Here is a 15,296-nt window from a genome sequence, read left to right on the forward strand (position 1 = left end):
GTAAACACATTGCCTGAATGTGTAGCTCTGTCACAGTGTGTAATGATACAGTCATACTTGAATGTCTCCTGACACCATTGAAAAAAGGTACTTGGATATTCATTAATATTAAACGCAAATAATGATTTCTAAATACTACAACAATCAAGGCGTGTTCTCTAAAGCTAATAAAAGGTTTATTTTAAGGAAATTAACCAAGTTTAAAAAAAAAACCACTTGGACCAAGTGGTCCCAATTCCAGGCTTTGCTTCAGGCTTAATCAGTGTTACAATCTGGCGGGCTGAAACAGCGTTTTCCTATTCACTGCTGTGGTGTAAACATGAGTCAAAACTGCAGCAGATGTCAAGTAATCTCACTCTGCAGTTATTTACGAGGTCTAATTCAAATCTAGGGCTCAGACACGAGAGGATCAGCAAATAATTACAAATATGTACTTTTAAATGCACAGGAAAGGATCTCCTATACTTTAATGCTGTAGACCCATGGACGCATATGTAGCCTAATGTATGTACGTATATTGAATTTGAACATATAAAATATGTATGTAAAATATTATAAATGAAACGTATTAGAAATGGGATCAACCTTCATATATCGACATATATATATATATATATATATGTGTGTGTGTGTGTGTATGTGTGTTTATTTATATATCTATATGTATATATACTAATATAGAGGGTGTATATATGTGATAATAAAAAGTTATATATGGCAACACCACTCTTGATATAGGGACATATATGTCATATATTACATGTCTGTATGGGCAGGTACAGAATCATTTTAAATTTCGTGTAGGCCTATAATATATATTAAGATTTAAGAAAATGAAACAAGAATCCAAACATACTTTCATTTAAAATGTACAATACAGAAAACAGTCTAAGTGCATTAGAACAATATTTCCACAGTTTGGAGACTGTTATGTGACATAATCCATCTGACAGACTTTAAATTGCTGGTAATTTGAAATTATAATACATAACCTGTCTAGAGTCCGTCCTATGTGACACTTTAGTCAGTGTTTTTCATCTTGAGTGAGTTCATTTTCAACAGTCATACAAAGAAAAAGAAACAGTCTCCTTCAGCTGATTGCTGGTGGACAACATGCTCTGTTGTCTTTACTGTGATGTGATAAGATCATTGCTCGTCTTGGGTCTGGGTTTTAAAGTCATACAGAGCACATACACGAGCAGTTCACTTCAGCTCTACCTTGGTTTAATGAATAGCTTAATCCTTTTTGTTAGAACTGGTTGGGGCTGAAGATTACAAGTTTCTAAATGAAACAAATCTGGGGGTGTAGAGTTAAAAAGCAGTGCGCTTTACCAGACCTCTGTATCCCACTCCTCATCTCAGCTACATTAGCTGCTAGTACCATAACACACCTGCATCCTGACTAAACTATAGCAGTTGAGCTGTGATGTAGGCGCCAGGTTTTGACAAAGAAAAAGAATGCATGGAATAAAGAAGACCAGACAAGAGCATGACCAACGTTATATAAATCAGTAGAGTAATCTTTTAAAACAAACTGAACAGATAGTCTGAACATATTTTACAATAAAACTTATTTGAGCCATAAACTCACACTAACAAGCATTGACATGCTACATTACTCACAAACACAAGTCCACTATTTACTTGCATTTTAGCCTTGGTTTGGTCTGCTAGCTGAGGAAAATATATGGTTCTCTTTGGCTCTTTGACTCATCACAAGTCACTTACTTCAGCTCCCCGTCATTTGCATTGTGGCAGAAAGTGGAAACACGAGGAGGTTCCTGAGACCTGGATCCAGACAGACCAGGAAGCCAAAACATAAGCCTGAGACTGACTGAAAGCTGCACAGAGCTGCAGAGTGGGGTGTTGATTCTCAGTGGGATCAACATCACGAGCAGCACTTTGACACTCATATACCTGAGCTCTCAGGATAAGAGTCATTTGAACAGTTTCACCAGCAAGGTGCTGCTTAAAATCCCAGTGATGAGGATGACGATCATGATAAGCAATGTCAGGCCGCGCCTTAAAACCAGCTGTCTTACTGACAGAACATCTCCCACTGTGGTTGTAGTGGTGAATTCAGCGTGTCCTGGAACAAGCACCTCCAGGTCTGTGTCACCCTCCTCACTCACAGAGCTGGACAGAGTTGTACTGGCCAGAGCCGGGCTCTGATCTGAGTCTAAAGATTAGAGGCAGAGTTTGAGAACAAATTCTTAGTACTAACACAAAACCAGTCAAGTATTGACTCAAGACGGGTTGTTTCATATAAGTACTGCACAGAATGAAGTAGTAAGGGGGTGCCTTTGCTTACCTGGGTGCTCCATCCCATCCATCTCTTTTTCTTCTGTGATCTGGACTCCTGCTCTCACAAGAGCCTGATGAATTATGGACAATGTATTAAAATGAACTTGTGAAATTCCTGGTTTGGTTTAGTGATGAGCCTCTTAGAGTTTGTCATCATAAACTTCCTTTAGTGCAACCAGTCAACTTCCAGATCAAACACCCGGCTAATATATTTAATAATCATAATTATATTTAGGCCATTGTTGCGGATGAAATGAAATCTTGTTTTTATCTGAAAAAGTTAAAGGTATGTTTAACACATCTAAACTTGAAAACGGGTCAAAATTGACTCTAACACAATAGGAGAGTTAAGGCAAAGCAACTACTTCAAAGTGGTATGATGACTTTCAGTAGGCACTGCAGCTACTGTACCCACCTCTTCAGTCGTCTTTTTCCAGTCAAGTTTGCACAAAAACATGATGAAAACAATCGCCTGCAGTGACACACAAAGAGTAAGTCCTGTCCATAGTCCTACACAAAAATTAGAGAAGAGTTTTATTAGCTGCTCTAAATGTTAGTTAACAATCAGGAGCTACAAGACAGCGTTATTAGTAGTTTGTTCTTACCCACAATCCCCATCTTCGCCGCAAACATCAGGTACACACCGATGGGGAAGCCAATGAGGTAGAGTCCTATCAGGTTACACAGAGCGCCAAACAACTGCTTTCCTGCTCCTCTGAGAACTCCTGCAGCCACACCCTGTGGACATTTATGGACATTTGGTCAAACCACATTCTGGACTGTATGTCAATATGTCTAAAATGCTTCACGGATAACTTGCATGAAAAGTTAACTGCATATTGTTACTCACTGCAGTGGCATCACCAACATGCATGAAACCGAATAGGAGCATGACATCAGCAACCCTCTTAATAATGTCTCTACAAAAAGACGCAGATGTAGATTTTTGTTAGATGCAAACGTATAAACAGACAATCACACCTGAAATGTATCATTAAAAGACAAGAGGTGATATCTGAGTTCTTTAGTGAGGTAACTGCATTTTAAATCAGTGCCATCCAACCTCAGTACAGCGTCTGTTTGTTCAGCATGGCATAGGGAAGTTATGTTTTTACTTATAAATAACAATAAATAGATAACTGTGCTATTCATTCAGTCAGGTGATAAAAGTGAAAGAAATCTATTTGCTGTCAGCAGTCTTCACAGTGTTAAATTCAGCTTTACCAGTAATGAACCAAAACACCTGTTAAACATAACTGGGGCTCATAAACAATCACAGACCAGTGCTTGTGAGTCAGCATGAAGATGATGAACATGAGTTAATCTACAACTGCCTGAATAGCATTGTGAAACCAAGCCTGCTGTGGCACATGGACACCAACTAAGATACTGATACACTTGTACACAAAATAACTTGTGAAGGTTATTGTGTCAGAGATTTTACTCACTGCTCTGAGGTGAAAATGTATCCAATGACATTTCTGGCGATGCTGAGACTAGCTCCGACAAAACATGCCACTATGACTGTGTTGGACAAAAGGATGTTGTTAATAATGTGGAATAATAGACTTTTCAGAACATATTTAAACACCAGAGACTAGAATTAACACCTCGCAGTTGTATGCCTCTGCCAACCAGTCCAGTTGCAGTTTAGATGCATGTTAGTCTAGACTACAACCGTCTATACAATCACCAAAGCGCCAAGGTGGGCATCTAAGATTACAGTCACCAGGTCATGGTCACAGTTTCCTGTTATGTTCCTGAGTTATGAGTTTTTAATAATGGCTGTATTTTTGTTGAACATTATGAGGTTACGGTGAAGTTGACTTTTGACCTTTTGGATATAAAATGTCGTCACTTCAGCATTTTATCCTATTAGATTATGTGTGTTAAATTGTGTATGAATTTTTGAGTTATGGCCAAAAAGTGTCCTGTGAGGTCACAGTGACCTTGACCTTTGACCTTTGACTACGAAGATCTGATCGGTTCATCCTTGAGTCCAGGTAAATGTATGTACATACAGTGATGCCTCTGGCCATGGCTGCTACCGGCGCAAACATAGGGAACAAAAGAGCTTTAAATTGAAGTTGCAATTGTATAAATTAGCTGAATAAAAACCTGTTTTATATAACATAATAATATATTTAATATTACATTATACATAAACATTAGTCCAGATAAAACATGATTCTTTACTGAATGTGGACTGAATGAATTCTCTCAGGTTCCATGTGATGTATGCAAAGTTACACCTCATCAACACTGCATTCCTTTACTACTCTCATGTGTGTGTAATATCTATGTGTAATATCTGCTTTGAGTGCATGCCTCTAATATACCGTCATTCTTAAGTTTTTTGTGCTGATGTGACATCTGTCCAGCCTCCACTTGTCCCAGCTATGAGAGATCCTGTGATTACATTCTAACTTTCTGTGAGTGTAATGTTATGTAAGCTATATGTGCTGTATACATTGGCTCTTACATGCACAGATGATGGGGACTTTGCAAGAGAGCTTAGCCTGCTTTGTGTTTCCTGCACCGAGAGCATTCCCAACCCGTACACTGGCAGCAACAGAGAATCCTAGAGGGAACTGTGGTAGAAAAAAAATAAATGATTACTATGGAAATACATTTTTTGAGGGGCTTTTAAGATATTTTAAATCATATTTTTTTTTTAAAAAGTGATAAAGGCTGCCTTCTTTAAATTAAGGTTTCATAGGAGCAGTCACCAACACACTATTAGCATGACTGATTACAAGACAGGAAAAAGTGAAGAGCTGTTACCATGTACGCTGTAATGCAAAGCTGGTACGCTATGGACTGAGCACCCAGCTCAACCTCACTTATCACTCCAGCCAGGAATCCTCCTATTTCAAATATCCACCATGATAAACAAATCATGAGCATACTGGGGATGGCCAGCTTGACGAAGGGACCCCACTCCTGCAGACAGTCCAGTGACCAACCTGTGGGTCAAAGGTTTGTAGTTATAGAGTGCAACTTAGATTTATAAACAATTACACACTGGAATGGTTATAAAGGATAACCGATTAACACGCTGCAAAAGACGTCAATGATGAAACAGGAGGAAGGAATTGGATGAGTCTGAAATGAATTCAGACAAAAGGAGATATCTTAACAGCAAGCTCATGTCGTGGTCCAAACAACAGTGAGAAGAGAACTGACCTCCCCATGTGGCCTTGTGCAGACCCCTCCAACAGATGTAACCACACAACAACAGAGCCAGCAAATACTGTGAGATGGCATTGGCTGCTGCAGATCCACTTCAGTAGAACCAGCAGGTTTTAGAGCAAAAGTAGAAAACAGAAAATCACATTTTTGTCATTCACATTTTGCTGGCAGCTCTTATAGACTAAAACTACGGATTATTCTTCATGTTTATTCTGTATACAGATGGTAATTCAGATCGTTGCTAAATCACCTCACAGTGATTGACAGTGATTTACATCATAATCCAGCTCAGCAGTCCTGTAATACTGCAAATACTACCACAATGGAAGCAAGAAAACATGTGACGCTCACCCTAACATATAAAGTGACCTCATGAGTGTTTCTAAATAGAACATTAATTCGTACATGTATGTTGCCTGTATGTTGGATTTGAATGACTTGTTTGCTTGATGAGCATCACCAGTTTCTTCCATGTCAAAAGTCTGGCAATATAATTCTTTACATGTCGTTTTGTTTTCTGAATAAATCTTGCTAACCTAAATCCTCTTAATGCTGCCAGCAGCCACATCTGTACTGAACACAATGTCAAATATAAGCTGTCAATGAATGTGCAGCATTTAGCATGAGAGCATGTGGTCTGTTAAGGAAAACACACCTCTACCTATCCAAGTGAGACTTTTCACAGCTGAAGCGGATAAGAATTTGAGAATTAGGTTTTTAGGTATCATGTCATGAACTGAAGTGTTGCACAGGTGGAAACTTGCACATGTTAATGCTGGTTCATGCAAAGTAAGAAGTGCATCAAAGTCAGAAGGATGAATGATGAATTGATGAACCAACTTTCATGGGAATCCAAAAACATTCCAGGGATCGTATTACAGAAACTTTCAATTTGGTTTTACACAAGCAAACGCTAACTAACTTTAGGAATCCCATTTTATCTTACTTATACTTGAATTATATCACTTGACTACACATTCCAACATCAGTTATTAACTTTTATGTCTGTTACCTAGCAACCAAAGCTACTCCCCTCATCTCACTGAGGTGGTGTTTAGATTTCTCGTTGAAACTCACAAAAATGGAATTAAAACAACACCCGACACTTTACCTCAAGACAGATGAGTTAGAAGTGTTGGTAACATCTGTGGAAAAATCCAGAGATGTTCATTTTGGGAACTTTACAACAACAACGCTAACTCTGGAGATAAAAGAGGGAGAGTGGGCGTAGACAGCCTGTATATGCTAACAAGCTTATTGTCATCAAACACAACGTTAAGCCTCTCAATGAATAAGCTCAGCCTGCTGACATTTGGTTGCTTGAAAGCGATAAAATAGCAGCGATATGGATGAAACAAATGAGCTAAGTGGTGGAAAAGTGAAAGTCAGGAAAGCTTAACAGTTATACAAAGGTAGGAGAGATTATTTAAGCTTGTGCCTGTTTTACTCTGGAAGTGTTGGACCAGATGAACAGAAAGTTAAACTGCCAGAGTAAACATATTGATTCTGCTTATGAGAAAGACCATGAGATAATCTCTAGTACACTAATAATTACTGCTCCCCATAATCACAGTGGTGCAAACACTCACGCGACACCCCACTCCAGGGGATACAGGAAGATGTAGTTGATGATTACATTAAGGACATTTCCAATCGCTCCAGTTACAACCTGAGGCCACATGATTCCCTGTAAAACACAAGCACAACTTAATGTCAGTCTTAATGTTGATTTTAGTTATTATGTGTCAGCCATAATTAAGTGCCATTAATACATTACATTAGTCTTGTCATAAGAGACTGCACCTGATTTTGAAGATACTTCGCTTGCAGCTCGTACATAAAAACAGCCTGAAGAAAGAAAACAGACCACAGTAAAACCGACATGAACATATTTGAAAGCTCAAATTTCCCTTGTTGCATTAGGCAATGCTGCAAATCAGTGAGCAGGACATCATAATGGAAATATGGAATAAGAAGAAGCGCACGCAAATACCTTGATTCGTAGTATTATGTATTTATTTCACAAGATTAATCAGAAATATTCCCTTTAGGCTATTTCATCTACAATTGTTTTCTCATTTGAGTCGCCGGAAAATGTATTTTAAGATAGTACTGTGATATAAATGTACATAGTGGAGATAGAAGATGTTATTGATATCACCCCCCCCTACTGTAACTGGACGCAAGTACACAGGGCTGTGAAGGAAACACAACAGAAGGCCACAAACTCACTGGCAGAGCAGGCATGAAGATCTTCACATACAACTGAGAGAGACTTGATGGAAAAAAGACAAACATATGTGTTAGACTGGATTAATTAATTATGTATAATTGATGTGTGACATAGCAACATATAGAAGTCGAATCAACACAACTTCAGGTGGGTTTCTCTCAGCAACAAACTCAGGGGAGGTACTATTGTAGGAGCCATGAATTATTTTCCCAGAGGAATGGACTTTGTGGTTTATATATTGTTATTCATTAGTGTTTGTGATATCACTTATTAATGTCATTTATTTTGCTTTCAAGGCGATTATGGAGAGTGGGTCGCTGTATTTTTGGTTGACCGCCACTTTCCTTTTGATCGCTGTGGTTATTTATATAATAAATTTGTGCGTGAAGTAATAAGTTCATCTTTTTGTTGATAGAGGTTTTTTCGTTAACGTATTTTGGACTGGCAGCGAATCTTTTTGTAGCATGTCAGACAATTCAAACCAGGCCCGACCTCAGCCTCTCAGCGAATTTTAGTTTAGTTAGTTTAGTTTAGTTTAGTTTAGTTTCCTGAAGTCGCTACAACTATTGCTCAATAGTTAGCACTGTTGTCTTCTGTATGACTCGCTGCTGGCACGTGTGGAAATATCATATTCTGGTTTCTCCATATTCCTCCCATATTTCAAAGATGGTGCAGGTTAGGTGAGTGTGAAAGCTAAGGGCTCTTGCTAAGTCCAGCAACAGTACTGATTAAAATGGTGAATGTGTATCATTAAATAAGGTTAGAACTAGGGCAAAAACGATATGCAGAAAAATCCTATTGCAATTATTTTGGCAGATATTACAATTCTGTTTTGAATCACAGTTTCAGCTGGAACTGTCATTTCTGCATTTGATTTTCATTGAAAAAAATATAAAAATGATGATGAAGAGATTTTTGTTTGTGCTTGTACCAAACAAACATGTCCCTTTATGTCTGGAGAATATGATTCACAGACAAGGGTGTCTCTGCAGCAACAAATTGCTTCAAATATGGTATTTTGTGACACATTTTACCTTCATCAAAAAATTGCAGCTCCTGCAATTTGGATATTGCACTAGGCCATACCGTGATTTCAATAATATTTCAAGTAATTTCACTGAGACTCACCTGGCGACCTCTGGGCTCTGTTTGACAGCAAGCAGGAGAGGTTCAGTGTTGACGAGGACGGCCCAGCAGGGGAAACAGGCCAGCAAGAGAATCAGAATCCCTCTCTGGAGAATCACACCCACACGCTTCAAGTTACCGCTCCCATACGTCTGCATGAAACAGGCAGACAGATGAAGAAGTGGAATAAGAAAATACACCACACCATCACAAGCAAGGGTGCGACTGGGTCAAGAAAACAAACCTGATACAAAGGCTCATAGCTGAGCTGTTTTTAAGGGGAAAGAACAACTTTTGTTTTGTTGAAGACGCTACCTGAGATATGAGGGTATCACAAGTCGACGACAAACCAGTGCCAATAGAAATACCAGAGACATTAACCACCTGTAATTGACAAAGGAACACTATTACCAAACGCTAAAAATTCAAAGGCAAGCTTAGAGAGGGAAATAACAGCAAGTCTCCTCACCGCAGCTGCCAGTGATACCCCTGCTAGTTCTGTTTTCCCCAGGTGACCACAGAACACCATACTGATGATACTGATCATGAACACCATCAAATGGGAAATGAGCTGGAAAACAAAAACAAACAAAACACCCGCCAGATATTGATTATATAAAAAAAAAACTGGTTTGTATTGAAACAGTACTTGAAACACAAGTAAAGTCAAATAAACTATCCAAACCACCCTGTGTAATATAGTGACTAGTAAAGATCCCTATTTTCTTTCATTTGCCTCTTCCTTTCTTCACCTTCCTCACTTCCTTTCCTTTCCTTATCACTGATTGGCTCTTGTTTTCACCCTTACCACGCCTCATTCACCTGGGCACTACAAAATTATTTAAGGGTTTCACTCCACTCATTCACTCTTTTTCACCTTCACATGGGGAGGCAGTTTCTGGTAAGAGAAGTTTGTTACTCTTTAATTCTTAGAATTGGTCTGTTAGTCTTGGAGAACTTTCTTTATCCTTATGTCTTTAGGAAGTACAAAATGGGACTACTTTGATTTGTTGTGTTAAATTTTACATTTACACTTTGTCGTTTCAGAACAAGCAGCCCATGTGTGTTTTCCCTTTCATGTTTGAAACAGTTATTTGAGAATAAACCTTTTGTTGAATTGGATTGATGTTTCATGGCCTTCCTTCTTTCCATGCATCCTGATCCGAAAAGCACTAGCTTTGAGGAGATGTGTTGTTCTATAGTGTTTCAGAGTTTCTAATAAATGCATGCCTCTTCCTTTGTTTCAAACACACTGAAAAACCTTGTGGTTGAATTAATTTAAATTTTCTGAAGGTAATCCTTATCTTTACTGCCATACTGTGGTTTATGTCGATCTATTATGTGGCGCACTTTAGTCATTTGCATTTTTTTCCCCCCTTGAATTGATTTACGAATTGTTCAGCTTCACCTTCATGTGGAGTCTCACGTGACTTCTTCACGTGACTTATGTTGTCGAAAATTTGAAAGAATACTTTGAAGCCATTTACGAATCCTAAAACTGCAAGTACTTGAAACTACTTCTTTAGTGCCAGAATATTGTACTTTATTACTTTCCAGCTCTGTACAACAGGACAGGCGCTCAGACCCAGGCTTACCACCGGCCCCGCTAGTTTAACCAGCTGGACTGTCTCATTCCGGTACTCCAGCGGGATGAAGCCTCTGATGTTCCTCAGGCAGGAGCCACAGCACTCAGAGCACGGGACTGAGGGAACCACTTCACAAGGTGTCAAGGCTCCGTCCGCTCCCATAGTATGTGTTGTTGCTGATGCAGGACCAGCCATTACCGAAAAAGAGAAGTGCTGTAAATAGACGGACGGCTTGATTTGTACAGCTGTTCTACAATTTAGCACCTCTGACAAAGTGAAGTGTCAAACAGAGCTGGCGCATATCTGTCAGCGGTGGGTCATACTGAGAGCAGTCCGTCGAAACCGTCTCGGGCTTCGGACCGAAACGGGATGTGACGGAACTGGCCTGACGTACAGAATCGGGAAATTTTGCTCAAACACATATGCCTTAAGAGTCTGAGGCCGAAGCTACTTTGTTCATGTGCGGCTAGAGTTACATTATTAGTCAAAACGGTTACGCCATCTACGCATCAGAAAAGCAGTTGTTCTAACGCAACTTAAAAACGATTGCGCGTTTACATCGCCTTGTACGTTAACGCGTGTGGGCACAACAGGCTTCATGGTTCATTCAAGTGTACCTCGTAAATTCAGCAATCTATACTCGAATGGTGACGAAGGTTGTTTAAGACGAGTCTATTTTTTTCTTTGTTAAAATACACATGGGTGCATTTAACGAGCTACCATCATTAAAAACAACACGGAGATAACATGATGGGGATCTCACCGGACACAGAAAGAAAACTGTCAAACGGTCAAATCATGTTTGAATATGATGGTAGCTCCTTCCATACACATCCATCAACAAAGGAAAAATTAGACAAAATGGAAACTTCCCCATTTTAAAAAACCTTAATGGCCATTCTAGAATAGGTTTCAGAGTTACGAGGTGTACTGAATGCACCACGAAGACCCTGTCGGCGCCCACACTCTTTACCGTACAAAGTGATATAGACGCGCAATAGTTTTAAGTTAAGACGGCTATCGGCCTGGTTTGATTGACGTGTATGGTGAGAAGCGATTTACAGTGCTTGAATGAGGAAGGAGAACTCAGTTCCAATCACATTAGACTTAGCTGTGTTATAATTACTGATATTAGACCCAGCTGTTATAATTACTGATATTTGTCGGTGGAGTAGGCGTTTTCCCTCTCATAGTTTTTCCGTTAGTTTTAATCAGTTTTCGGCTTCACCTTTATAATGGTGTGTTAATGTGAATTACAGATGCACCTCGCTTACCAATCTAGCGCTATTTGAAAACTTAACCTAGTGTAAGTGCGACGTTTGTTTTGTGTTTCTGCTATATGTGTGACTGAGGTTAAGTGTACTGCGGAAGTGTAATAATCTGTATTAATTGTAAAATGCCCATCAGGACGTGTTAAATTTTAGAGCGGTTAATGTAACAATCAGCTAACTTTAATGTGGTTTAAACAGTAATGTTAACTTACTCCATTGTCATTGGTAGATCTGAAAAGCTGCTATAGCTCTTTAGTTAAACAGGTGAGAAAAGTTGTATGAAAGTCTATATAGCAGTGTAATGTAAATGTCAAATTATGTTGACTGGGTAGGAACAAAATAAGGAATAAGTTTCCTATATTTCATAACAGATCCTGCTGCATGATTTCCCCCCATGTTGTGAATCAGGTGCGGATCTAGAGAAATACTCGTTGAGTGGCAGGAGGCTGGAGACTTTAAAAGGTGGCAGAGTTATACATTTGCTTATTTATTTATTTGTAAGCAATCACATAAATCACAATTTTCATGGAAAAGCCTGCAAATTAAGATATTTTAAGATTTTTGACTCATAAATGTCATTGTGGTATGACAGACATATATATATATATATATATATAAAGGTGTATACACAAACATACAAAATTATTTTACTTGTCTTAATGCGGTTGAATGTTCCAAAACTAAAACCAATAAAAAAAATAAATTAAAAAAACAATAAAAATGACTGATCTAAAGTGAGGGCCACCTTCAATCCCTTTCTGTATCCTACAAACCAGGCTAAAACATTGTTTAAACCCACTGTGATGTATGATATGCACTATATAAAAAGATGACCCACCACAAAATACTGTCTTGTGCACTATTAGACCACCAGGGGCCACCAAATCTATGCAAAGACCGCCACGAGCAAGTCTCATTTGTATTTATCATGCAGTTGTAGGAATGAGTTATTCCCATCAGCTGTCAGTCGTAAGTCCAACTTGAGTGCAATGATCAGTCTATTCAGATACCAAGACATTTCATTCACTTAAATTCATGCGTGGCTGCTTCTTTTTCACAATATGGCCAACTTAAAACATGGTTGTTCGGGGCAGGATTTGAAAATGTCCAAGGGTAGGAGCAGTGAGACAATCTTGGAAGTGTGTAGTTGTCCGTGTGGACCTCGTTGGGTTGTTCTGGGTTGTAGAAGTGTCACTTCTTTTACATGTGTCAAGTGTTTTCAGTCCACAGTTCATTGAAAATGTCTAATGTCTATTTAAGTGCTTCAGTTAACTCAACAGCCTTAGCATGGTCAACTGTTTTAGACTGGAGCATATCCGACAAAAATGTAGTCACTCAAAACCTTTCAGAGATGGAGGGAACAAAATTCAGATCAATCTGAGCTAATATCCCTCTGGCTTCGACAGCTGTTTGTGGATGGATCTCAGATGCAATCTCTTCAAGCACTCGTACAATTGCAGGCAGCCTAACATTGTGACATGCTTTGCTACAAGCCCAACATCACTGAGCTTTTGCAGTTCCCTTGGTGCACCATCAGACATCCCCTGCTGCACTTCCAACCATTTGTTCTGTTTGTAAGACCCAGATATGAATATGTGTTGTCTTTCTAACAATGAGAAGAAATTTCCAGCATCAGTTGCACCTTTGACAGAGTCTACTATGACTAAATTGAAATTGTGTGCACTGCAAAGAACATAGACAGTATACTTGGCTATGTCTTTTATTTTCGCTTGGACAGTTGAACATTGCCCGATCACCGCAGCAACACCATCTTAGCCCTGGCCTACAAGGTTTTTCTTATACTCCAACACATGCTTCTCAAGAAAGTGCTTAATGCAGCAGCATCCAGGCCTTCTGCCTCTGCAAACTCCAGAGAGCTCTCATGGACCACACTGTTGTAGCAATATCTTAAAAAATTAAATTAGATTTTCTCTTTTTTTTTTCTTTTAATCATAGGGTTATTGTTGTCCAGCACATCCAACATAGCTAAGAAAACACCCTTTTTTTCCCGCATCAGGAGACTCCCTGCAACCACGGGTTGTGTTTTCTGTGGCAGTTCATATTAGAATCTCAGCTAGTGCTTTAATGTAGTTTTGATTTTCAATCACCTGTTTCTTATTTTGTTCATTCATTATCCCCAACAGCGAGGGATTTTTGTCATACCTTTTTTGTTCTCTGCCCATGCATACATTGCATTTGCATTGCTTTCACATCGGGAGAAATGTTTTTAAATGTGGCTTTTTTTCCAATTACAATACCCCTCAGTGGAGGTAAAAACACTCTTAGGAGCATCAGGCAGAGAGAAATGTCGACAGGGGAAACAGTAAGCTGTCTTTTTGGACTGTGAGTACTCCAGCAATGAATGGGCTTTGTATCACTCACTCCTCCGGCTCCTCGCTGTAGGGTCTTGGAGAAACTCTCTAGTTACGGCTGAGCTGGCCCATCACACCTGGACTTGGATATTTCTATTTCTAGAAGGGGGGGAATTCAATCTTAAATAAAACAAAGCTTGTTGTACAATATATTAACTCACACTTTGGAGTAGTCATTTACTGGATATTTATTTAAAGCAAACATTTATTAAATTGAATAATACATTTATTAAACTGGGGTTAAGCCATGTCTCTTAAATGCACCATTTTGGGAAATATCCATTTCTTATTCAGATGTAAAATACATGTATAATATAAACAATTTTCATACCATGAGGACCAGCTGGACAGGTAACTTGTGATAACTGATACTCACTCATATTTCCCTCTCACTGTCAGAGCTCTGTCTTGATTTCTCTCTCTCTCTCTTAACTTTCCCTCTTCTTCCTCATCATTTCTGATTTTCTTTGCCTTCTATCAGTTCTCCTGGTGTCCACTGGCTGAAAAAATGGCAATGTCTCCCTTCCTTAACTACTATGTTTTTCTTTCCATCCCTCACACAGTCAAACACGAGTTCATGTACTGAAAAATTCTTATTCTCATTATCTACCCCAGTATGAATATATGGATGCATATACTGTATGTATGTACTTTATGTGAGTGGAAGTATGGATTTGTACAATTTTATGCATATGTGTGGATATGAAAATGAATTCATTTTTATACATTTTTTATTCTTTCAGCTGGACAAAACAACTGATGGCATAAGGATAGGGAGACAGCAAACTAAAAATGTCATTACACTGATAAAAAATAGTTTATTTCTGCATATATGACAATAAAGTAAAGTGACAATCTGTATATTACAATAGAACAGGGACAAACTGCAATGACAACTTAGTTGTTGTTTTTTTTAATTGCACATGCACAGAACAGCCTACATTGCATTTGTATATTGTTATTGAATATAGTATTTCTAATTTATCTTGTTTATTTCAGTTTTTGTTTCTATTATTTTATTATTACATTTCCCCTCCCCATGCTGCTGTGTCAACTTGAGTTTCCTCTTTGGGGATCAATAAAGGTAAATCTTATGTTCATTACAGTACGTGTCTCAATGTAGTTACTTTGTGCCAGGTGTATGGAGTTCAGTGTCCCAGACTTTGTGCTTGACATTATATAAGTTATTTTATGTATTTTTAAGTTTCATAAG

The 15,296-nt window shown here is 38.6% G+C and overlaps 1 protein-coding gene across 1 annotated transcript; it reads right to left on the reverse strand.

Moving 5' to 3' along the window:
• Positions 1–845: 845 nt before the first annotated feature.
• Positions 846–15,231, reverse strand: LOC130167075 (multidrug and toxin extrusion protein 1-like). The gene is made up of 16 exons (XM_056373044.1): positions 10,450–15,231; positions 9,324–9,425; positions 9,170–9,238; positions 8,858–9,006; positions 7,729–7,771; positions 7,300–7,344; positions 7,086–7,183; positions 5,491–5,588; positions 5,089–5,270; positions 4,787–4,895; positions 3,753–3,828; positions 3,155–3,224; positions 2,910–3,042; positions 2,720–2,814; positions 2,312–2,375; positions 846–2,179 (listed from the first exon to the last, which is right to left on the reverse strand). The coding sequence occupies exons 1-16, from the start codon at positions 10,633–10,635 to the stop codon at positions 1,938–1,940; spliced, it is 1,761 nt and encodes a 586-aa protein (XP_056229019.1). The 5' UTR covers positions 10,636–15,231; the 3' UTR covers positions 846–1,937.
• Between the last annotated feature and the right edge of the window lie 65 nt (positions 15,232–15,296).

Source organism: Seriola aureovittata, chromosome 3 (genome assembly GCF_021018895.1).
Source record: "Seriola aureovittata isolate HTS-2021-v1 ecotype China chromosome 3, ASM2101889v1, whole genome shotgun sequence".
NCBI classification, from domain to species: domain Eukaryota; kingdom Metazoa; phylum Chordata; class Actinopteri; order Carangiformes; family Carangidae; genus Seriola; species Seriola aureovittata.

Bases quoted from the DNA above. Each gene is read 5' to 3' on its own strand.
- LOC130167075 (XM_056373044.1), bottom strand. From the start codon at position 10,635: ATGGCTGGTCCTGCATCAGCAACAACACATACTATGGGAGCGGACGGA. The intron at 9,426-10,449 runs GTAAGCCTGGGT...TTTGTTTTCCAG, and splicing joins TTAAACTAGCGGGGCCGGTG to CTCATTTCCCATTTGATGGT. The intron at 2,376-2,719 runs GTGGGTACAGTA...ATAATTCATCAG, and splicing joins GGAAAAAGACGACTGAAGAG to GCTCTTGTGAGAGCAGGAGT.